Genomic DNA, 26,265 nt, shown 5'->3' with positions numbered 1-26,265 from the left:
GTTCTAACTTTTAAAGATGGTTATTATAATAACCGTCATAAAAAGCAGTTGCGTTTCAACGACATTATATACAACGACGGTTTACAACCGTCGTTAAAAGCACTTAATAACCGTCGTAAAAAGCCATTTTTCTAGTAGTGGTTAGACGCTCAAAAGAGGATAACTTCTAATATAACAAAAAGAAATGATTTCATAAGAAAATCATTGCTAGGGATAGAATGATAATTTTATGCCCATGCATTCTTGCAAACATCTAGAATTCATACTTCATGCATTTTATGAATGCAGGCTCTGAATGCTCCAACACTTTCAATAGCTACAATTTTTTCAAATTCTTTCAACTGGTCCTTTCTGCATTTGCCCTAATCTCACAATGGAAGCACAAACAACATTGAGATGAAAATAGTTAGTATGAGAAATTAATCAAGTTGGTTTGCCTCACTTTCCTCACAAGGTTAGTATTTCTCTCTGCGCACAAGTGTCTGGGGTGAATGTTTGAAATTCTACGACCTGCAATTAAGATTCCCAAATTATCATTCTTAGACATTATTAGACATTATTACTTAACAGCATGAACTACAAAAATCTTTAAATGTTTAAAATGAAAAGAAAAATATTTGAAAAACTGAAATCAAAATCTTTTTATTTTATTGGGACCAAAAGGTTATTTAAGTCTTTTTATTTTCTCATTATATCATTTGAATTTTTTTATAAGTAAATATTGTTTGTTAGTTTGATAAAAAAAATGTCAATGAGAGATATTCAACTCCACAATCTCTTTGTGTCCTCTCTTTTCTTTCTTCAAGGTTAAGTCTCTTTCCAACTATCAAACCAACCTTATATTTCTTATCATTTCACTTATCTCACTTATGGTATCTTTATTTCTTTTTCTCTTTCACTCTTTCTCTTGTAAGTGTCAATGGCGTCTAAGCTAGCTTCCATCAATAATTTTGGTTTATATTTGATTGCCTAGAGGAGTCCCGAGCACTTAGTGGCCAGTATTATTCCTCTGATTTATGTACCTAATCTAAGAGAAGAAAAAATTAAATAAATAGAAAAGTTAGATAATTTTGTCAATTAAGTTTGATTTTAATTAGCATTGGATGATGGATTCATTTTGTGGCACATTTTCTTACCCGTAGAGAACTACGTGTTGACTAATCTTGGGAAATAAACCAGACTACATTTGGTGGAAGTGTGACCCCACCTCCAAGGTTCCACCTGTACATAACTAATCAAAGCAATAAGAGATTTGGTGGTCTAAAATTCCCCTCATTCGCTATATTATACCTAATAATCTTTTAAATCAAATACATGTGTAGAAGAAAAATACAAAACATGTGTTAAATTTCCGCACAATGAATCTATACAATTGGAATTGTTACAAATTATCCACTATCCATTCTCTCACTGTAGGCACTCCTATCATTAATTGTTACATAGAAATATCGCTTGCCTTCATGATCAGTCTCTTTCATCTGCCCCTAGATGTGCTTATGAAACTAAACCCAGTTCAAAATCAGTACTCCAGCAAAGTGTCATAGACATTGAAGCAACCACACTAGAAATGGAAGCTTTTAGATGTCCAAGAAAGATCAATAGAGAAGAAGGTATCTGCTTGACATGGAAGGATGTGTGGGTGGCTGCTTCTAATAGAAAGAGTGGAAGCATATCAATTCTTAAGGGTCTAACTGGTTATGCCAAGTCAGGGCAGCTCTTGGCCATCATGGGTCCCTCTGGCTGTGGCAAATCCACACTACGTACTTGATACTTTAGCAGGTATATATATACATCACAAGTGAAGTTTCTAAATAATTTCATGCATGATATTGCTCATTTTTAATTCAGCTTTATTATTAAATTTGGCCCTTTTCATAAAGAATAACCTAACTTTATATTTCACTGCTTCTGAATTTTTAATAATTACATGTAAATTGTTTTGTTACTAATGTTAATATATTTTGTAGTGCTTGGAATTGAGGTATCTAAAAACAAGATGACTTTTTTAAGTTGAACAACTTATTTTAAAAGTTAAACTAATCTTAATTATCAATGGAAAAAAATTAATGATTGATTTTATAGTTATAAGTAGATACATAATAAATCCTAAATATATTAGAATATTAGTTGTTAATTATTTTTTTTATTTTATCCTTAGAGAATCCATTTTCCTGAAAGAATTGACTCACAAACAAAAAGAAAATTATTTATCAATATTTGTCAACCCATGTTATAAATTATTAATATATTAGAATATTAGTTAATTATTTTTTTTACTTTATCCTTAGAGAATCCATCTTTGTGAAACAATTGACTCAAACAAAAGAAAAATTACTTATCAGTTGTCAATCCATGTTATAAAAAGATATATGAGAATAGATATTTTGATTTCTCTTCCATAACAAAATGCATAAAATATTCAAGTAATATATATTAAGGGAAGAGAAAAGGTCTTGATGTCAACAAAAGTTAGTTCATTTGGTAAGGATTAGAATTATATATTGTAAGGACGTGAATTCAAATTCCACTACTGATATAAGAGAGTCTTGTTGGTGAGCAACTTGCAAATACTTTTGTAAGATTTTTTTAAACTTTGAGGTATATCTTAATCCTAGTGAGCCTCCGAAACCCAATTGACCTAAGTTTAATTTCAAAAGACAAAAAGAGGTCTTGATTTGAAAATCAGAAGGAGGAAAACAAAATATGAAGGAAGAAACACTTTTATCACATATCTTTCTTTTAATAGTTACAAGTATTTTATAGGATCCACCCATTGGTCCAAATCTGGTCAATTAGAGATTTGAACAAATTAAATGATGGTATGTGATAGAATATATGATAAGATATTCTATTTAGCCTAACTAATCAGTTTGTATTTGATAGAATCTATTATCAAAATATATGATAAGATATTCTATTAGTATTCTTAGCCTAGCTAATCAGTTTGTATTTGATAGAATATATTATCAGAATATAAGATAAGATATTCTATCATTATTCTTAGTTTATCTTTAAGCTTGTAATCCTTTATATAAGTTAATGATGCTTAACGAAAGGGGAGAGAAAAATATTCTTTCTCTTATTCTTAGAGCTAGCTTTTGGAGTTGAGTTAGGTCTCTCACATTATCCATTCTAAGATGGTATGCCATTCAGCCCCGACATGGGCTGAACTTTTTAAACCTCGGTGAGCCTTTTTGCTCGCTGTCTCTCTCAAATCTCTTCTCTTACCTTATCTCTCTCAAATCACTTCCCTTACCTTACCTTCCCTCCATCTCTTATTTCTTCTTCTTCTCACCGTCATGATGGACAATAAGAGTTCTTTTCATTCGTCTTTTGTGATTTCCAGTATAAGGAACCATATCTCCATCACTCTTGAAATGGAGAATGTCTGTCGAAGAGCTGCCTCATCATTCAACTTGTTTTAGGTCTCACAAGTGCTTATCGAGGTGTATGGACATTAATTCAGTAGAGTGATCATCAACCTCAGTTTTATCAGGCTCGGTCGATGCTCACACTTGAGGAAGCTGGATCGACAATGGTGGTTGCCTCACAATCCATTTATGACTCAAATTTGTCTCATTCAGACCAACAACAACGTGGGAATGTTGGAAGAAGAAGAAGATTTTATTTCATTTGCCACACCAAATACAAGAGTATGATCCCCTATTTATACTAAAATAGAGTGACCACTCACATAATTTGCTTATTCAAGAATACTAAATGCTCACATAATTGCTTATTCAAGACTTTGTAACTCACAACCTTACAACTTTCATCTTCCACAATTTAAGGCTCATAAAACTTGTTATTATTATTTTTCTAATTAATATCTAACATCCTCCCTTAATTGGAAAATTCTTCTGCACACCAAGTCTTGCTCGCAATCTTCGAAAATCTTCAAATTTGAGAGGCTTGGTGAAAATATCCGCAACTTGATCTTGAGTTTTCACATGAGTCAATTCTACTTCTTTCTTGGCAATGCACTCTCTAATGAAATGATACCTTGTATCTATATGCTTACTTCGTTCATGGAACACCGGATTCTTAGCAAGCTCTTGTGCAGATCTATTATCAACATAGATCTTTGTGCTTTCCTTTTGCAACAACTGAAGTTCCTCCAACAATCTTCTTAGCCAAATGGCATGACATGTGCAAGAAGTTGCAGCTACATACTCGGCTTCACAAGTAGAAAGTGTCACAATGCCTTGCTTCTTAGAACTCCATGTAAAAACACAATCACCCATAAAAAATACAAATCCGGTAGTACTTTTTCTATCATCAACATCTCTGGCAAAATCACTATCACAAAATCCCACAAGCTTATAGTTATTGGAGGGAGAATAAAACAATCCAAAATCAATTGTACCTTTCAAGTAACGAAGAATTCTTTTTGCGGCTTTTAGATGAGGAGAGGTAGGAGCCTCCATAAAGCGACACACAACTCCCACCGCATATAGAATATCGGGCCTTGTATTGGTTAGAAACCTTAAAATCCCCACAAGACTCTTGAAGACCGTGGAGTCTACCTTCTCTCCTTCATCAAACTTTGATAACTTCAAGCCACCTTCCATAGGTGTGTTCACGGGATTGCAATCAAGCATATTAAATTTCTTCAACACTTCTTTTGTGTAGCTTTCTTGTGAGACAAAGATACCATTCTCTGTTTGCTTCACTTCCATTCCCAAGTAATATGACATGAGTCCCATATCTGTCATATCAAATTCACGAGACATGGACTCCTTGAAGTCTTCAAACAAATTTGGGTTATTGCCGATAAAGATAAGGTCATCCACATAAAGACAAATAAATAAGACATCACCATTATTAAAAGTTTTAACATAAAGAGCATACTCATTTTGACAACGAACAAACCCATTGTCTTGGAAGTACTTGTCAATGCAAGTATTCCATGCCCTCAGTGCTTGCTTTAGACCATACAATGCCTTGTTCAATTTCAAGACTTTTCCTTCTTGACCTTCGATGACAAAACCCATTGGTTGTTCAACATAGATATCTTCTTCAAGATAGCCATTTAGAAATGCCGATTTTACATCAAGCTGAAAAATTCTCCACTTCATTTGAGCTGCCAAGGAAATAAGAAGACAAATGGTTTCCATGCGGGCAACCGGTGCAAACACTTCATCATAATCAACTCCATATTGTTGCTTATAACCTTTAGCTACAAGTCTTGCTTTGTGTCTCTCAACCTCTCCTTTTGCATTCTTCTTGATTTTGAACACCCATTTGAATCCAATTGCTTCATGTCCTTTGGGAAGGCTTGATAACTCCCAAGTGTTGTTCTTCTCAATGGCTTTGATTTCTTCTTCCATGGCTTGTCTCCACCTTTTGTCTTTCATTGCTTCATCAAAGTTTAAGGGTTCACTGTCAACAAAAAGACAAAACAAATCATTTATAACTTCAGTTTCATCATATAATTCTTGAATATTTCTCATTCTTCTTGGCCTTTCACTTGAACTCCTTTCGGAAGATGATGAGGCTTCATTGGTTGAAGGAGTTGGTGAAAGTGCTGGAGTTGAATCATTTGGAGTCAAGGCTTCTTCATCTATTTCTTCAAAGTACGGGAAAAAATCATAAGTGTCTTCTTTCTCCTCCCAATTCCATGTGCCTTTTTCATAGAACTCGACATCTCGGCTCACAATTGTCTTTCCATTGTTTGGATTGTATAATTTGTAGCCTTTTGAGCTTGCATCATAGCCAATGAACACATGTTTCTCACTCCGATCATCAAGTTTGAATCTTCCTTGGTCGGGTACATGAGCATATGCAATGCTCCCAAATACTCTCAAGTGATCAACTCTTGGCTTCACTCCACTCCATGCTTCTTGTGGTGTTTGATCTTTGACATTCTTTGTTAGGGAGCGATTGGACAAATAAACGGCACATGCAACAGCTTCAGCCCAAAATTCCTTTGGCATATTTTTAGCCTTCAACATACATCTAGTCATATTAAGAATAGTTCTATTTTTTCTCTCCGCTACCCCATTTTGTTGTGGAGATCTAGGAACCGTTAGAGGACGACGAATCCCATATTTTTCACAAAATTCATTAAATTCTTTTGATGTGAATTCGCCACCTCTATCGGATCTTAGAGCTTTGATTACATAACCACTCTCCTTTTCCACAAGAGCTTTAAAATTTTTAAAAGCTACAAATGCCTCAGATTTTTGCTTTAGAAAATAAACCCAAGTCTTTCTACTATAATCATCAATAAAAAGCAAGAAATATTTATTGTTACCACATGAAGGAGGATTGATTGGGCCACACACATCGGTGTAAACAAGTTGGAGAGGCTCCTTTGCTCTTGAATTAGCTTCTTTTGGAAAACTCCTTCTTGCATGCTTACCAAGGAGACATGCTTCACACAATTGATTAGGATGGTTGATGTGAGGCATCCCTTTCACCATCTTCTCCTCTCCTAAGGATCTTAGTGCTCCAAAATTCAAGTGCCCAAATCTCATATGCCAACACTATGATTCATCTTTTATGCTAGCCTTCAAACATTTTGCTTCATTGGTTTTAATGTTCAAAGTGAACATTCTATTTCTTGACATAAACACCTTGGCAATCAAATTAGAATTTTGATCTCGAAGCCATAAACAACAATCTTTCATATGAATTTCATACCCCTTTTCAACAAGTTGTCCCAAACTCAAAATATTGCTTTTTAGTTTAGGAACATAGTAAACATCCATGATTAATTTGTGAGCGCCATCTTTTAAAGAAATTAAAATGGTACCTTTTCCTTGGATTTGCACCTTGGAAGAATCTCCAAAAGAAACATTTCCTTTCACCTTCTCATCAAGTTCCACAAATTTCTCTTTGCATCCACACATGTGATTGCTTGCTCCATTGTCAAGATACCATAAGCATTTGTCTTCCTTCTCACCATTATTAAGTGATAGTAGTAGTGTTGACTCTTCAACTTCTTTATCATCAACAAGATTGACCTTCTCTTCAACATTTGTTCTACACTCCCAAGAGTAATGGCCATATTTATGACAATTAAAACATTCAACATTAGATTTATCATACCTCCTTTCATATGCTTTTTCATAATTGTTTCTACCTCTTCCTCTTCCTCTTCCACGACTTCTAGTGGATTGATGGCTCCTCCATTCATTATTGTCAAAATTATCACGATCTCCTCTTCCTTGGCCATGACCACGTCCACGACCACGTCCTCTTCCACGTCCACGTGCTTTTTGACTACTTTCTCCTCCATTTTCTTTCAAAGAAGCTTTGGCTTTGAGGACTTGCTCCAATGGCTCATCATGTCTTCTATTGAACCTTTCTTCATAGGCTTGAAGAGAACCCATCAATTGATCTACGGTCGTTGAGTCTAAATCCTTAGACTCTTCAATAGCACAAACCACATAATCAAATTTAGCGATTAAGGAGCGAAGGATCTTTTCCACCACACGAACATCTTCCATATTTTCTCCATAACGCTTTATTTGGTTCACAATAGCCAACACCTTGTTGCCAAAATCTGAGATAGATTCAGATTCCTTCATATGCAATGATTCAAACTCTCTACGTAGAGTTTGTAGGCGCACCTTTTTTACCTTATCAACACCTTCAAGGGAGGTTTTCAAAATCTCCCATGCTTCTTTGGATGTGGTTGCATTTGACACCAACTCGAACATAGCTTCATCCAAACCTTGATGAATGAAAGTAAGTGCTTGTTGATCCTTCTTCTTCGACTTCAACAAAGTCTCCTTCTCATTTGGTGACAAAATAGCCTCATTTTGAGGTTGGGTATAACCTTTCTCTACAATCTCCCATGCATCTTGAGAACCTAATAAGGCTTTCATGCGACGACACCAATTATCATAATTCTCTTTGGTAAGACGAGGGAATTGAAACATACTCAAGCCATTGTTTGCCATCTCTCAACTCACAAAGTGTTTCTCTCTCAACTCACAAAGTGTTTCTCTCTCAACACTCTAGAACTCAAGCTCTGATACCACTTTGTTGGAAGAAGAAGAAGATTTTATTTCATTTGCCACACCAAATACAAGAGTATGATCCCCTATTTATACTAAAATAGAGTTACCACTCACATAATTTGCTTATTCAAAAATACTAAATACTCACATAATTGTTTATTCAAGACTTTGTAACTCACAACCTTACAACTTTCATCTTCCACAATTTAAGGCTCATAAAACTTGTTATTATTATTTTTCTAATTAATATCTAACAGGGAAGCCGTCTGGATATCACAAGAATTCTGGAAAAAAAAATTAGTGGTGGTGGTCCTAGGTCCAGTTCGAGACAGTCTCAGTATTCTATTAGTATTGTTAGCCTAACTAATCAGTTTGTATTTGATAGAATATATTATCAAAATATATGATAAGATATTCTATCGGTATTCTTAGCCTAACTAATCAGTTTGTATTTGATAGAATATATTATCAGAATATAAGATAAGATATTCTATCATTATTTTTAGTTTATCTTTAAGCTTGTAATTCTTTATATAAGCTAATGATGCTTAACGAAAGGGGGAGAGAAAAATATTCTTTCCCTCATCCCTAAAGTTAGCTTTTGGGGTTAAGTTAGGTCTCTCACATTATATATTCTTAGAGTATGCATTCATATTTCAGGGCGACTAAGTTCAAACACAAGGCAAACCGGGGAGATTCTGATCAATGGTCATAAACAATCACTGGCTTATGGAACATCTGTATGTAAAATATCTTAAATTCATTAACAAAAGCAAATTGGACTGCTAATTAGTTTCAAGAGACACATGATCACTTAACCATTGTTTCAATCCATGTTGTGAACACAGGCATATGTCACACAAGATGATACCTTATTGACAACCTTAACGGTTAGAGAAGCAGTGCACTATTCACAATCAGAGAAGAAAGAGAGAGCAGACTTCACAATCAGAGAAATGGGTCTGCAAGATGCCATTAACACCAGAATTGGAGGGCGGGGTTCTAAAGGCGCTAGTGGGGGTCAGAAGAGGGAGAGTGAGCATCTGCATAGAGATCCTAACACGCCCTAAACTTCTGTTTCTTGATGAACCAACTAGTGGACTAGACAGTGCAGCTTCCTACCAGAAGAATTGCTACTTTGGCTCAGAATGATCACATTCAGAGGACTGTTATTGCTTCTATCCACCAGCTTAGTAGTGAAGTTTTTCAACTCTTAAATAACCTTTGTCTTTTGTCTTCGGGTAAAACAGTTTACTTTGGACCTGCTTCTGCTGCAAATGAGGTAATCAGGAACATAGCCAATTTTATAGTCCTTTTATATTACAATTTAAATTCTTTTCTAATTAGTATACAATTACTAATTGAGGTTTTGCTTCAATGTTTGTGTAGTTTTTCGCTTCAAATTAATGGTTTTCCTTGTCCTGTTCTCATGAATCCATCTGATAATTTAATGAAAACTATGAACAAGTTTTTCGATCAGGTAACTAAGGCGACCAAGTTTTCATGGCATTGGTGCTTTTGTAACGATTCAATTATTCCTATGTGTAATAATCGAATATAATTGCAGTAAACAATAATCTGATAAAAAATATTCCTTTTCATCAGGACATTGAGGTGGGTTTACTGGGAATAGAAAAGTACCCACAGAAGAAGCAATCCGCATCCTTGTAAATTCATACATATCATCTGAAATGAATCAAGAAGTTCAAAACGAAGTAGCTGTACTATCTACTAAGGTATCCTTCGTGGTTTACTAGATTTTTTTTTCTTTGTAGTAATCAAAGATAAGTATAACAATACTCATGCATACTGATCAACTAACTAAATTAGACCTCCTTTGTTCGTGGCTTACTGGGTGCTCACTTCACAAATACCTTAACATTATCATTAATTGTATTTAAATTGGTTTTACGGCATTAGTTCAATCGAATGGAAGAGAGGGCATGCTGGCTTCTTTAATCAATGCTTAGTTCTTACTGAAAGATCCTTCGCGAACATGTACCGTGATCTAGGCTATTATTGGTTACAATTTGCCATATTTGTTGCATTGGCCATAGCTTTGGCCACTATTTTCTGTGATTTGGGTACAAGTTACGGCTCAGTTCAGGTAAGAGTGGTAAAATATGGAACATTATATGATATGACTCATACAATAATTAACTAAAATCGCATTTGCTTTGCATTTTGCTGATCCCTCTAATGTGCTGCTGTTGCTGCCGATTATTTCAGGATCCAGGTTCTCTTATTGCATTTATAAATGGATTCTTAACTTTCATGACCATTGGTGGATTCCCTTCCTTTGTGGAAGTCATGAAGGTAGTTCAGATTATTGCTCATTGGAATTTCTTTCCAATTTTGTTAATAATTATATAAGGGTTTATTTATTTGGTCACTATAATTATACAAATTTTACATTTTAGTCTGTATTTAAAACTCATTCATTTTAGTCTATACATGTACACTTTTGACATCATTTTCTGAGGTTATAAAATTGCCACATATTGGTCTCAAAATAAAATAAAATATAAACAAAAATTTTGTTGTGATTTTTCATGATCGGTACATTTGTGACAATTTTATAAGCAAATGGTGTTAATTAGGACACTTGATGGCAGAGATAAAAATTATATGTAAAATGCATGTTTAGGGACTAAATGAATAGTTTTAGAGGTGATGATATTTGAACAATCATAACTTAGAAACACGTTATTAAAACTTTTCATTTCTTTCTATTTTTTTCTTAGGTTATATTATATCATTAATGTTATCAATGATTTATCTCTCTTCTTGATGTATATACCTTCCAAGTACAAGAATCATTTTTCTAATTTTAAATGTAAGGACCAAAACATCAAAATGGTACAAGTAACTAAATAATTAAACCTTACATTGTACAAGTATTCACTAAATAATTTTCGGGTCTTAATTGATTCCCAGGTATTTCAACGAGAAAGGCAAAATGGGCATTATGGTGTGACTGCATTTGTCATTGGGAACACCTTGTCTTCTGTATTTCATAAGGGATGCGAACACTTCTGTATTTCATTTATGTTTTATTTTCAAGTTTCATGTTAGTGGATAGTCTTATGATGATAGTTGCGAGCGTTGTTCCCAACTTTCTAATGGGCATCATGACCGGTGCTGGAATTCAAGGAATCATGCTTTTACTAGATGGGTTCTTTAAATTGCCACGTGATATTCCTAACCCAGTTTGGAGATACCCATAACACTTTGTTGCTTTTCACACGTTTGCCAACCAAGGAATGTTCAAGAACGAGTTTGAAGGACTAAGATTTGCTTCCAATGAAGTTGGAGGAGGTTACATAAGTGGTGAAGATATTTTAAGAAATACATGGCAAGTTGACACGAGTTACTCAAAGTGGGTTGATCTTGCAATCTTGATAGGGATGATTGTTGTGTATCGAGTTTTGTTTTTGGTTATCATCAAGATTAAAGAGAAGATGAAGCCCGTTGTTGTATCACTATCGTGTATGTCAGCGTCTTCCAAGCGAACAATACAGGTCATGGAAAACCCCAACGCCACTCCTTTACATTGAGATTTGAGAAGTCATTGTAATTGGGAAGTCATTGTTATATACTTTTTTCGCATCTGTTTTTATGTTGCATGCACAAGTAAAGATAAAAGAATGTCATTTTACTCTAATTGGAAAAGTTAGTTTCTAGTTTTTTTTTTCGTTATTGGTTTCTAAAATTATGGAACACGCCATCTTATATTGTGTTATTTTAATTGTATTTAAATATAAGTTGTATTCAATAAAAGTATATGCCTCAACAGTACAAAACTCACCTCTGTCCCATTTCTTTCATTTTTCTCTTTCTCTTCAATGCTACTTTTTTATCCAAAATGAAAATTAACTATTGGTATATTCCTTTAAAGATGGAGAAATAAGGTGGTGTTTTCAGGAAAGTACATACTATAAGTTGTGTTAGGTAACAAAAAATACATACTAAAACATTGCTGCTGAAAAGTTATATTTTACTTTTTAGTTTATAAAAATATATAATTAGGATTATTAAAATGATAGAGTTCAAGGAAAACCTGTAAAAGGAAAAAAGAAGAACTAACGAGAAAGAAGGGTTAATTGGCTTGGAGGCCCACCAAGTGCTAAGAGCTAACTAGCTTTGTAAATTGTAATGGAAGAAGACAAGGTGTTACTTTATGCACCATATACAAATTTTCTCCCATACTCTCTTTTAATTTTAAAATAAAATTAAATACATGTAATTTAGTTGGCAATACACATGATTAATTCTATGATTATTTCAAAAGAACAAAACTTATAGAATAACGCAAAATTTTATTGGAGAATTAAATGTCTTAATTAATAGTTAAGAAAAATAAAGCTAAATATCCTCATTGAGTGAACCTCCCCTGTTCTCTTATTTTTTTTTTTCTGAATCTTAAATCCTCCCCTGCTTATGGTGGATGCGTCTTATTCACAGTTCTTGTAAAGGTACGTTTTATTTTTGTGATGGGGTGTTTTCCACACACCCCTAGTCAATGTTAAGGAACATAGTGGTCTAGGTCTTCTCTTGGTATAATAAATCGTCAAGTCTCGACTTATGGAATAATTTTTTATAACAACTTCAACTGCCTAATTAGTTACTTATAGTAAAACCACTAATTATACTTTGGAAAAGAATATAATTATTATAAATACATTTTATCATTTAAAGCAGGAACAATTTATCTTTTTAATTAGACAAATATTAACCATAGCTAATAATGATAACAATAATAATAAGGTTTAAATAATCTTTTGTTTCATAAAAAATAAGAGATTTGTTACATTATGAAAGAGTTTGACAAAGTCCATGTAATCTCCTTTTATGTAAATTTGTTTATAAATTTACATTTTTTTTCAAAACAGTTGACACCAAGACTAGTTAATTACATATTTAAAAACATAATTTATCAAAAAATATATTACAAGTAAGATTACTTGATCACATGACAAGTGAATCAATTATCAACATCATTGTTATGTCATGAATTATGACTTAATAATAGGAACTAAAGAAAAATAATCACAAGGATTAAAACAAAAAAATTCAAAATACTAAAGTAAAAAACACTCAACCAAAAGCTTGTTTAACTCTATTATTAATAAGACTTAAATATATTTTTAATTTTTTAAGTGTAAGTAACTTTCTTTTTAGTCTTTTAAATTTGAATTTGTTTTTTTTTGTGCTTGAAATCCATAAAATATTTTTTTAGTCATTTTGCAAAGAGAGTCAAACAGGAAATAAGATATTCACATCTTTTTTTATATTTTTTACTGTCAAAGTTTGATTTTATATTTTAAAGTATGATTTTTTATAAGTTTAAAAGTCTCCAAATCAAGTCAACAATAATAAATTAAAGCAATTTTTAAAGCGATTAATGTGTTTTTAATTTTGTTACAGACTTGATCATGACAATTTTTAACCACTAGAAGCATACTTTGAAATGAAAAATAAAAAATCAAATTATGACTATCGATAATTGTTACAAATTATGAATCTCTTATTTTATGTTTGACTCACAATATGCAAAATGACTAAATAAAAACATTTTGTGGATTTCAAGAACAAAAACATAATTTTAAATTTAAAGAACTAAAAAAATGACTCAAATTTAAAATATTAAAAATATATTTAAGTCTAATAATAATCATCATCATCATCTTTGTCAAAACAATAAAAAGAAACGCGAAAGTGATTCTTTTTAAATAGACCAATCGAAAGAGTGATAATCACTTGATAAAAGGAACATGCATATTATTATTAAAAAAAAAACTTACAATTTCAAGAAATACACATCACAAACATACACAAAAAGTCCCAAAAACTGGACTGGTACACAGAAAAAGAATGCTTCTGCCTTTCCTAATGTTAGATAGTTTTGTGAATCATACAATGGCAATTATTGCTCAACGTTTATCTCACAACAAACTTTATAATATTCTTCAACATGCACAGGGATCACAAATAAATATTTACAAATCTCATGTATATAATCAAGCTTAATTCATAAAATTCCACCATCTTGTAAACTTCAGATTCCTTGGTAAAATTGATATGCCTAGTACATAACATATTGCCACACCACAATTCTGCAGCTCTTAATGGGATATCTCAACCATATATGATTACTCTGCCTTGGATTACAAGCTAATCAATCTCACTGCTCCTTGTCACTTTGGTTAACCCAAAGTTTGTTTGGGGACAATTTAATGCTGAGGAAATAGGCTTCACCTTCTCAAAGCTCTTGATGATAACCAAAAATAGAATTCGATATAGTACTGCCATTCCTACCAAGATACCAACATCCACCCACTTTGAATAATTCACTTCCATTTGCCATATGTGTCTCAGAATATGTTCACCATGAATTGTCATGTGTGCTCCAACTTGATTGCTAGGGAATGTTAGACCTTGAAACTCATTCTTGAACAATCCTTGGTAGGCATACTTGTGGAAGGAAATGTAGTGCAAAGGGTATCTCCAAAAGGGCTTAGGAATGTCACTTGGAAGCCTATAGAATCCACCATCTAACATCATTATGCCCAGAATTCCAGAACCAACGATTATACCCATCAAGAAATTGGGAACCATGCTCGCAACAATCATCATGAGACCCTCGACCAAGAAGACTGAAGTGAAAAGCATAAATATAAAGTACACAAAATGTTCGTGTCCTTGGTGAAGTCCAACTAGGTAATAAACCAGTGCTCCTGGGATCAATGACATCAACAGCAAAAATGGAACAGAGGATAATGTGTTGCCGATGGTAAATGCAGTGACACCATAATGCCCATTGAGTCTTTCTCTTTCAAACACCTACTCAAAGATCCAAGAGATATGTCACTAAAAAAATTCAGTAATGTGAATAGTGTCACGTATTATTGATCAAGCATCTAAATCACAAGAGAGTGCTTTTAAGTGTCCAAAAGGCTAAGATTATAATCACACAAAGAAACTCAGTTTCTCCCCATCCATGAGGATAATAAAATGAGAATGTCCAAGCATCATAATCCTTATAGAGAAACTACTTTACCTTCATTTCCTCCACAAAAGAAGGGAACCCTCCAACAGTTATGAAGGTCAGGAATGTAACAACAAACACAAGCAATGAACCTCTGGCCTGAAACCATCAACATTAGTCTTCAAAATTAGCTTTTCTTGGGATTATGACATAAAAATGATAAACTAGCTTATGTTCAAGTTTGTGCATTATAACTCATACTCTGCCTCACTCCATGTTTTACCTGAATTGATTCACTGCTTGAACCAATGTCAAAGAACATGGTACCAAGACTTAAAGCCAAGGCACCATAGATAAGTAGGCGTAACCAGTAATAACCTACTTCGCGATACATGTTCACGAAAGATCTTCTTGTAAGAATGAGACATTGGGTGAAAAAGTCAGCATGGCATTTCTCATCCATTGTGTCCGAGTCCTGCATCCATTTGTTCGTCGAAGATTTTTAGTGGTCCAAGCACACATACTTTTCATTTTTTCTAAAAACAATATAGATTTCTCTTGCACCAAAATTACTTGCTTTATATTTATGAAGTCCATGTTATGATAGGGCCTTGTTAGGAGAAATCAATGTTCTTTTTAGTTTTAGCAAGACTTTTCCTCTATTTTTATCCCTTTCCATCCTTCTAAGGGTGTAGCTAGACTCACCCTTTTCTTTGTTTGGGCTATTTCCTTTTGAACTTGGTGACAAATCTTAGATGAATCATATGATTTAGCAAGAACATGAATTGCTTCTTCTGTACTTAGCCCTCCGGCTAATCCTTTCTCAGGGTCCTGCAAATGAAGGGTGAATCGGTTGATAGAGCCAGCTGAAAACTGAAGCAATTTGTACTAAAGATTAGAGAGTGAAAACAATTGGAAGCTAAAAGCCTAACTATGGCCCCCCTATCCACATGACCACATCAGTTTAGAAAAGTTCTAAAGCTAGTATTATATAGTCTCTACTTACCTGTTCAAAATCCTTGTTAATGGTTTTTACGAAGTGATCTGAAGGACTATGAAGACTTGGGCAGGGAAAACCATTTGATGAGAAAAACTGCGGCCAAAAAATAAAAGTCAATCACTCATTGGTTTTCAGAAACAAATTGATATGTGGAAAACCAAAAAGTGGTTGTAGTTTCCTACCTTATTTGCAGCAGAAGTAGGTCCAAAGTAAACTGTTTTCCCAGAAGACAGAAGGCAAAGGTTGTGGAAAAGTTGAAAAATTTCATTACTTGGCTGATGGATTGATGCAATAATAGTCCTTTGAATGCCATCCTTTTTGTTCAAGTTGGATATTCTACTCATAACATGATAAGAAGCTGCGCTATCAAGTCCACTAGTTGGTTCATCAAGGAAGAGAAGCCTTGGATGTGTTAAGATCTCAATGCAAATGCTAACTCTCCTCTTTTGCCCGCCACTAGCGCCTTTAGAACCCCACCCTCCAATTCTGGTGTTAATGGCATCATGCAGACCCATTTCTCTTATTGTGAAATCAGCTCTCTCCTGTTTTTCTGACTTGGACATGGAATCTGGCAATTGAAGGTAAGCTGAGTAGTATACAGCTTCTTTGACTGTTAGAGTTGTCAAAATAGTATCATCTTCTGTTACATATGCCTGATTTCAATGGTAAGAGGAAGACGAAAGTTTAATAGACTCCATGTATGTGTAAGAAAATGACTCATCAATTCTCTTTGACTAGCAAAATATTCTTACAGATGCTCCATAAGCTAGTGCTTGTTTCCTTCCATTGATTAAGATCTTCCCTGTTTGCTTTGTCTTTGAACCTAATCTTCCTGCAATTTCATATGAAGTGTAGGATATTGTGATGTTCATGAAGTTTATAGCTTTTTTTTTTTTACGCAAAAGGGTGTGCAGAGATAGTAACCTTGGAAAAGTATTGCAATTTTTCTTTCTTTTCCTTTGATTTTATCTTATTTTACATGGAGTTATTCAAAAGATTATGTACTAGCTAGTGCAATCATGGTAAGCATGGATTCTCTTGAGCATACTATCTGACATATTTTTTTAAACACTATTTATTATTTATTATTAGTTGAAATCTATTAAAAATCATAATTTTTTTTTTGAATCTCACTTCTTATTTTATAATTTTTAATAAATTTAAATCAATTATATAAAAAGTGTTAAAAGAAAAGTGTCACTTGTATTGCTAGTGATCATCTTTCCTGTAATGCAACATTATAAATATAATTAAACTATCAAAGCAATATATGAAACTAGGGGGGAGACCCGTGTAACTAATTACATTTTATAATTCAAAAGTACTTATACACGTGGTACAAAATGTGTACTCGACTACTCGTGCAAAATATACTTTAGTGACATTAATAGTTGACAAATATAATTTGTGATATATAAGTACATACGTCAATTATAATACGATTCTTATATCATTATCAGACCCGTGAAGTACAATTTATGTCATAATGTCAAAGTCTTTACATAGTTTGATCCTAAAACCATGAAAGCTACAGGGTCAAAACGATCATCCAAATAAGATTACCTGCTAAAGCATCAAGAAGTGTTGACTTGCCACAACCAGAAGGACCCATTATTGCCAATAGTTTCCCTGGTTTGGCATAGCCTTTTAGACCCTGAAGTATTGGCTTCCTTCCATTTTTTCCATTTGAAACTGTCACCCACAAATCCTCCCACGTCAAGAAAACACCCTCCTCTTGATCTTCCTCGCCATCTTTACCAGTTTCTACTGATTTGATCTTTTCTACCTCAAATGAGGTCTCAAATTCTGAAAGGGGTGGCAGAATTTTAGAGCTATTGTTTGGTTCACAATCACTAGCATTAGGTTGAAGAAGACAGCTCATTGTGAATTTTGTGTGAGTGTGTGTGTGTGTGTGTGTGTGTGTTTATGCTAGTGGGAGTGTGAGAGAATATGCTAGTGGGAGTGTGAGAGAGTATGCATTAGGTTGGTAGAAGAATATGGTCTGTTGAAGCCTTCCTACAAAGCCAACTCATTATATAAAAAGTTTGGTTAGTAACACAGTAACTATTAATGAAGACAGTGCAACAATACCAAACACTTGAGCCACACTTTAGGAGGAACAATATGAAAATGTAGATTAACAAAGGTTCACAAAGTCAAAGAAATCAATATGGTTGTCAGAAAAATAGGACTATTGAGAAGTGAGGAATTCTACCGGAACCCCTACTTGTACCTACTTCCAAATTATTTTCAATTATTTATAGTAGTAATAACACTGAAAAGTATAACAAACATCTTACAGAGAGTATTCTAGACTCCTCGCTATGTGATGGGTATGGGAGACTGATATAACCATGCATGACGCAACTTTACAGTTACACCTACTATAGGGAGTATTCTGATTATATTCTTAAATAATTTAGGACATCTTAATACACCTTCACACACAGTACTAGACATATAAAGTTTGGAGAACTTCACATTTACAAGTAGCCTATCATTAAGATTGAATATATTATGATACCGTATAAAAATTGAGTTGAACCTAATTCTTAAAAGCTAACTCAAATTATCTATAAAAAAAAAAAAGGCTAACTCAAAGAAGTAGAATTGTCAAAGTCATATAAGGAGTATTCTAGTCATATTCATAACTAATGCAGGGCGTGTTAACTCAAAAAAAAAAAAAAAACACTGCCCAATGTTTTAATAAAGTTCACAAAAAGAAAAAGCCACTAGTAGAGCAGGAAGAAAACTCTAAGATTGGCGAGTGGCCATGATATGGATAAAGTCATTATATTTATGCATGGATTATAGCCCTTGTAAAAGACAATATAAAGTTATTACTAGCTTCTATAAATAAAAGTGTAATCAAAACTTAATATATAAAAAATAAAAATCAACACTATAATACTGCAAATGATATGATTTAATAGTTTTTCGTTGCAGGCCAGTTAGTGGAAGTGATGTGTGATGTGTCAGCTCTCACAAGTCTTTTAAGTGTTTTGTTTTTAAGGCAACCATATTGATTTAAGGGCACATATTATTTTAAGATCATTGAGTTTAATTTTTATGTTTCATATTCATGGATGACAATTTGAGAAGCCGCGCCATTTTAAAGATTTTGAATTGGAATCAACGTCACCATAAAGGTGGGTTGAATAGTATAATTTTTTATAAATTATAGGTATTTTTCTCTAAAGAGAATCTTATTTGACCTACATAAAATTATTAATTATTATATATGATAAAAAAAATTCTTTAAATACTTAACGCAGTTATATGTTTAGGATTTAAATTCAGAATCCTTAAAATAATATATGATCTAAGTACTGATTTAAGTTTCGACTAATAAGTTAACCAATTTGATTTTCAATTGCATAAAGTTGGACGGGATGATTTAGATATTTGTAAATCTATATTCAAATAGTAAAAATTTTAATATATTTTAAATAGTATATTAGAATGCAGTAATATTAATAAACTCTCAATTAGTTTTTAAAATGTATGAGATTTTATAGACTTGGTATATTTTTAGAGAAGTTCAATTGCATCGATTAGATTTATAAGACTTGACATGAAAAAAAAAAGTGGGTAAATTTTGAACATGTAAAACAGTAAAAATTTGGTGTTTTTGAAAAAACAAAAATTTTAATTTAATTTCTAAATATATACACAAAAAAATACGATAACTACATCATATCTTTATTTTATGGGACTATTTTATTAATAAATTATAATATTTAAGAATTAATTTAATATTAGGTTATAAAATTCTAATATCATCAGTTCGTCGTTAAATTGTATAATCAGACAAAAAAAAATTCATTTTTTTAAAGTAATAAAGTGGCCATTTACCAGAATTTATTTTGTAAGAGGTGAAGAGCATCGTGACAATTAGAGCAGAGTTGTTACATCCAGATCAGACCTTAGCACATACACATCATGTCAGCCTCTGTTAGTTCTGAAGAAATTTCAGCCAGAAGAGCTACCAGATTACAACCTTTCTTGTTGGTCCCAAAATTTAAATAACTTTGGTAAAAGTACGTTATTTTTTATTGAAAATGCTGAAAACTACAATGTTCAGCACACCATAAGGCCCAAAAAAGAAGGGCTCTTGAATGTTTGATGTGAACAGTAGCTGAAGTTGGTTGAGTCCTCAGTTAATGCTTCGACAGAACTAAACTCCATCCAGACATCTTGTGCCTCCTTCATCGCTCCAGAAAGAAACGTGGTCGGTATATATAAAGAAAATAGAGTTAAGTAGCAATATTAATATAGAATTCAAGAGAGTATATATATATATATATATATTTTAAAAAATAAAAATCAATAATTATTATCATAAAAGGAGTGGAATATGAAGGAAAAATATTCAAAATTAGTTGGGGTTAAACTATATGTGATATTTATATTTTTTTATTGAAAAATGTTAATTGTTGATTTTTGTTATTAGGAAATCGAACCCACCATCATTTCTTTCTTGTCTTTTTCTTAACCACTTAATTATTTTATATCTTTTCAAAATATTTTTATGTGAGTTTTTCAAATATATATAATTTTTTGTTTTGTCATGTACAATTTATTATATATTCATGTTATATTATTGTATAGTTATTTTATCCAACTTCAATAAAATTGTCTCTAATAAAAAAATCCTGATGATCTATACCAAAATATGTTATATTCTTGTGAGTGATACGGGTAGAAAATTGGCATTGACTTTATGGGTCAGTTTGAAAGACCATAAATTAGGTAAGACTGAACACTTAAATTTGGCAATTGTTATATCCACTTTCCCTGTATACTCCCCTTTTTTATTTTTTTTCCCCAAACTCTAGTGTCTCTTTTCTCCCCCAATTTAATTATTTTTCAAAAAATGTACACACCCTCCCCCTTCTGTATAACTCTTTCTCTCCAATTTAATTAATTATTTTCAGCAAATAACAATGGAATTATTTCTTCCTTCTATGATTGGTTTGCACTATTACTTCTCATTATGTTTCCGATAAGGGGTTTCACCTACGACGAGGTAAATGACAATGGACTAATCTGCTAGGGACCATATATAAAATAAAAGAATCTTCTATGTTGTTGGGCTTTGAGATACCCTTCATCTTAGCTCTTTACACACCACTCATGTCCTTTGTATCTTCAACCGATATACCTCCAAATGCATGTGAATCAATTATTTATATTTGATTAGATAGCACCTCTTTGAAGAGTTATTCCACATCTATCATGAATAGCAAAAACCTGCTCCTTTGTTCGAGAGCCACAATGATGATCAAGGGGTAATTAAATTGTACAAATGTGCAAGTTGTATGAGACTTAGTTTTGTGTTGCCATATCCTTTGGTTGTTGAAAGAGTTATAAGGAAGGGGTGTGCACATATTTTGAAAAATAATTAAATTGGGAAAGAAAGAGATGGGGGAGTGTATTTTAAGGGTAGTTTGGAAAAAATAATTGAGAAGAAGGGAGTGTATTAGTATATAAGGGGAGTAGATATAGTAATTGTCTTAAATTTTGTCTGAAAAAAAAAACAGAACCAATTTAGTTTAGTTTGATCTCAGGGTGTTGCTAGGTTCATCCAGTGTATTGCTGGTACATCTAGTATTTTTTTCATTTTTCAAAATTTGTCCCCGTAATTAAAAGTTAGACTCGAATTTGTGATTTTCATATTATTAATACAACGTTGTAATCAATTGAGCTAATGAGTCAAAATAAATAATATTGTTATACATAACCCTAAAATTTCTAATGTATTTTTGAAGCGCATGTAAATTTAAATAATAAATTTTGTGACAATTAATTTTAATATAAATCATACAAATTATTTAATATGTATATTTTTTTAAATAAAAAATATTTACTATTACAACAGTTGGTTAGATCATTGTGCTAATAATATGAAAGTGTTCGAGTCTTGCTTTGACCATTAATTTCAAATTAATTCGTCACAAATATTTTTCAAAAAAAAAATACGGAAGAACTTCTTCCGTAAGAGTTTACGGAAGAACCTCTTCCGTAAGAGTTTTTTTTTTTACAGAAAAACTTCTTCTATAAGAGTTTTTTTTTTTACGGAAGAACCTCTTCCATAAGAATCCTACAAAGGAAGTTTTTCTGTAAAAAATAAAATAAAATAAAAACTCTAACGGAAGAAGTTCTTCCATAAGAGTTTTTTTTTTATGAAAGAACTTCTTATGTAAGAGGTTACAGAAGAACATCTTCCGTAAGAATCCTACGGAAGAACAAAAAAAAAAAAACTCTTACAGAAGATGTTCTTCCATAAAAATTCATAAGAGTGAAGGGCAAAATTAGAAAAATGAGAAAATGCGGGATGCACCTTACAACATCCATATGATGGGTTAGCTCGAGCCAACAAATATATAGCCTATTAAAAATTTGGGTCGGGTCAATCCAACTTACTCTACACATCGTAGCCCGTTGGCCAACCCTGATTCAGGTGATCCATTTGCCACCTTTAAAGCGTGACATCGCTCAAAGAATTATGAATAGCTTTAAGCTTCAAACCAAGGCATTGGTTCTTTTTCCTGTCGTAGTTCTTTTGTTGAGTAATTATATCATATTTTAGTGTATATGTTAATGGTTGTGTGCTTTTGTTTGTTGGATCTAGTCATTCAATTTTTTTATGCCATGATAAATGGTGAATGAATATTAATTATTTTGTCAAGGTTTCATATTATCAACTATTGAGAGGTGAGAAGTGTAATCTTGGTCATACAACGATACCGAATGGTCTCGATTTTAGCTAGTATTTTTTTTCCTTTTTTGGTGATGAGAATTTGGATTTTCTTTGGACTCTATTATTTAAGAATTTGACATATAATTGTGGCGGTATACATATTTAAAAAAGTATGGTGGTATTTTTTTTTAGCCTAGATAAATGTTTTAAATTTTTTTTCCTCATGCCGATGAAATCATGCATATAAATTCATCAAATATCAATTATCACAACCCAAACTAAGAACTCTGCTTGTCTTCAAGCAAAACAATAATTTCGAGAGGAAATTATATGTGCATGATTTCCAATATTGGTTCAATTGCTTATTCTACTTGTTGTCGTTTTGCTATATCACGAATGGTCGCATGACAAGTCATTCATATTACTTAACTATTCAACACCAGTAAGAACAAATTAATAAGATAAAATGTCAAAGCATGAATTTCAAGATCTCTTTCTTCCCACGGTGCCTCACTCTAGTGTACATGTGTGAGCTTGCATTTGCACTTTTATTTCAAGAAAATCAATTCCTATAAGAAATTTGCAAGGATTCTAAAAAATTTCAATACAAAAATCGAATTTCTTTGAGAGGTTTATTAATCGTAATGGGTAAAGGTAGACAAGAAAGTCATTTAGGCTCAATCGATTGATAAATGAATCCTTAAACTAAAACTTGTATCTTTCACATCATAGATTTTTGTTTTCCCATAACTTTCTAAATTCCTTGCCTTGGAATGACAATCGTTTTCATATTTTTCTTGGCCTGAAATTCATTTATTTATGATTGTTTCACTTGACTTCTTTTTGGCCCAATATGCCTTTCTAACTCCTTTTTTCTCTCAAATTTATTTATACCCACACCTCAAACTTAAAAGTTTTGTTTGTCTCCAAACAAACCCTTAGTTGTAAATAAATAAGTCAACAATGAAGAAGTCAACTTCTCTCTAAATTTGATTATCCATTGTTAACTTACACTATTTCAATAAAAACAAAGGTAGAAGTTACACTAATTAATTAATTAAATTTTTTAGATTTTTTTAGAAGCAAGATATATCTGAAAGTTATGGAATTAACCCTCAAGACATAAAGATGAAGAAAGTAGACTTTACCTATTTTAATTTTACACTATCAGTATAAAAAAAGTCCAATAATTATCACATAAGATTATTTGTAAAAAAATTGACAAGTCTCATCTGACAATTTTGTTTTTGTCTAGATTAACTATGAATACAGTGATATCAAATTTGGATTTATATATATATATATATATATATATATATATATATATATATATATATATATATATATATATATATATATATATATATATATATATAATATTAAAGGACCTTATAATCTTGAATAACAACACTAACTAAAAATACATTCTTATGTTCAATTCATACAATATGTTTTTTAATCCATTACAGCCGGCTTAACGATGGAAGGTCAAGGTAGTTTAGACAAGGTTCTAGGTTTTAACCTTGTTACCACTATTGACTATTGATACATTCTTAGTTTTCTATTTCATATAATTTGCTTTTTAACCCATTAGGGTTGTTAGTTAAATGGTGGAGGGTCTGGATAGTCTACACAAGGTTCTAGGTATCAACCTTATTACTACAACAACAACAACAAAAAAACTATATATTCATAAAGTTTTTTCACTTTAAAAAAAGCTTAACAATGGTAATGGATAGACTGTTAACCCCGAGCTGAAGCTGAACTACTGCTTAGACAACATTATGATCATCAATTCCCCTCATTTGGAGTTCACTGATGTTGATTCTGGAGAAAATTTTTGTTTCGGGTTTAATGCCAACATGATTTTGTTTCGATTTCTACTTGCACTTACTGAAGGCCAGGAATATAGAACTTGACACAGAAGAATCATTCCAAACATGATAGCAAGATCAACCCACTTAGAGTGACCCATTTGCACGTGCCATGTGTCAGCTAGAACTTCCGAAGAAAATGGCAAGTCTTCAAATTCATTCTTTAGCAATCCTTGGAAAGCATAGGTGAGGAACGAAATGTAGTAGAAAGGGAATTTCCATACTGGTTTGGGAAGATCATTTGGGAGTCGATAGAATCCACTTGTTAAAATCATGACTCCTTCAATTCCTCCACATACGATCACACCCATGACATAGTTTGGGAAAACACTCCCAACAACCATCATAAGGCTCTCAACGACCCATGTCACGGAAGCAAATAGGACAGAAACGAGGTATACAAAGTTATCAACTTTTTTCTTCTCATGAAATTAGTTGGTTGTGAATGACCACTTTATAACACGTTACTAATATGGCCGAGACCCCCCAGCCATGCCCTAGACTGGGAAGGTTCTCAAGTCAATGTAAGGCTAGATGCATGTCAGTCACTTGAATACGTCTTGGTCCCATGAAGATTAAGGATATTAGTTTATTTTATCTTAAATCTTAATCATATCTTAACTCAATTATGCAATCTAGAATTACATCTCCTAAATCAGAGATAAGGGCATGAAACTTGATGAGGTCCATAAATATGTATAATTGTATATATAAAGACTTAGATTTTCGACACAATAGACATTATATTATTCAGTATTCACTCTCTTATACCTGCTTAATTACTAGTATACCATCCTGCCGAAATATGAAGGAGAAAGGCCAAGCACTAAGGATAATTAAGGATAAGATATTGACATGAAGGAAGAAAAGTACCCGACATCCAATGAGTTTTTTTATGTTAGCTTTCATTTTAATTACTACATGTTAAGAGTAACCAACATCCTTTGTTAATTAGATAAATTAAGGAAAATACTCTGCATATACTCATTTTTCTTCTATCTTATTTCTATTCTATTTTATTTTTTATTTATTTCTTCATTTTTCATCATATCACTATACGACATCTATCTATTTCTTTATATGTTCCTCTTTCTTCTTATCTTTCTCTTCATGTTATGTGATTATTCATGTATTATAGGTTGAGTCAGGTTACTATGGAATCAAAGTCGAGTGCATGAGTACAACAATTGCAGTGAAACTTTTAAGTTAGGAAACAACAATTTTACCTTCATTTCCTCTATTAATGGAGAGATTCCACGAACAAGTGTCATGAAAGTCACAACTGAAACGAAAAAACAAAGCAGCGATCCTCTATCGGGAAGCATAAACGATAATGTATATCAACTTAAATTCTACATTGTAATCCTAGGAGTAAAACTATATTTACATGAAAAAGACATCTTATATTAATTTAATCCCTTTAAGAGACATTAACTCTATCAATTTATATAATCTTTTAATGTTTTAATTTTTAATACTTGTCCCCCCCCCCCCCCCCCCCCCCTTAATTTATTAAAGAATAAAAAAATTATGAATTTTTTTTCTATTTGAAAGACATTTTTGATTTTAATTAAATACATCTTACGGGACGAAAAATTTAGTTTTAATTTGTAAAAACTTCATTGACTCTCCTTTTTTAGGCCACAAAGGAGGACATTTTTTGCTTGAAACGGGCCTTTTGGCAGAAAAAAGAATAAGAGGCCAACTATTATGACGATTGTCGTAATGAA

General features: G+C 32.4%; 1 protein-coding gene and 1 pseudogene across 2 annotated transcripts; one reads left to right on the top strand and one right to left on the bottom strand.

Annotated features, from left to right (window-relative positions):
- Nucleotides 1-919: 919 nt before the first annotated feature.
- LOC106794269 (ABC transporter G family member 1-like) lies at nucleotides 920-11,527 on the top strand (annotated as a pseudogene).
- Nucleotides 11,528-13,745: 2,218 nt separating this feature from the next.
- On the bottom strand, nucleotides 13,746-17,950 carry LOC100789571 (ABC transporter G family member 1). 2 transcript variants are annotated; one of them, XM_006593683.4, is made up of 8 exons: nucleotides 17,522-17,950; nucleotides 16,711-16,790; nucleotides 16,141-16,611; nucleotides 15,965-16,051; nucleotides 15,664-15,831; nucleotides 15,242-15,433; nucleotides 15,031-15,117; nucleotides 13,746-14,813 (listed from the first exon to the last, which is right to left on the bottom strand). In XM_006593683.4, the coding sequence occupies exons 1-8, from the start codon at nucleotides 17,838-17,840 to the stop codon at nucleotides 14,145-14,147; spliced, it is 2,073 nt and encodes a 690-aa protein (XP_006593746.1). In that variant the 5' UTR covers nucleotides 17,841-17,950; the 3' UTR covers nucleotides 13,746-14,144. The 2 variants fall into 2 exon arrangements, with proteins under 2 accessions (XP_006593746.1, XP_003543926.1); XM_003543878.4 differs by having other exon boundaries at nucleotides 15,664-15,789.
- Nucleotides 17,951-26,265: the final 8,315 nt, after the last annotated feature.

Source organism: Glycine max, chromosome 13, assembly GCF_000004515.6.
Source record: "Glycine max cultivar Williams 82 chromosome 13, Glycine_max_v4.0, whole genome shotgun sequence".
Taxonomy (NCBI): Eukaryota; Viridiplantae; Streptophyta; class Magnoliopsida; order Fabales; family Fabaceae; genus Glycine; species Glycine max.
Note: the sequence above shows the minus strand (reverse complement) of the source record. Positions and strands in the feature narration are given on the sequence as shown.

Excerpts from the sequence above, each read along its gene's own strand:
- LOC100789571 (XM_006593683.4), bottom strand. The coding sequence starts at position 17,840 with ATGAGCTGTCTTCTTCAACCTAATGCTAGTGATTGTGAACCAAACAAT. Across the intron at positions 15,832-15,964 it reads TTAACAAGGATTTTGAACAG|TTTTCAGCTGGCTCTATCAA; the intron begins GTAAGTAGAGAC and ends AAATTGCTTCAG. Across the intron at positions 15,118-15,241 it reads CAAGCAGTGAATCAATTCAG|GCCAGAGGTTCATTGCTTGT; the intron begins GTAAAACATGGA and ends TGATGGTTTCAG.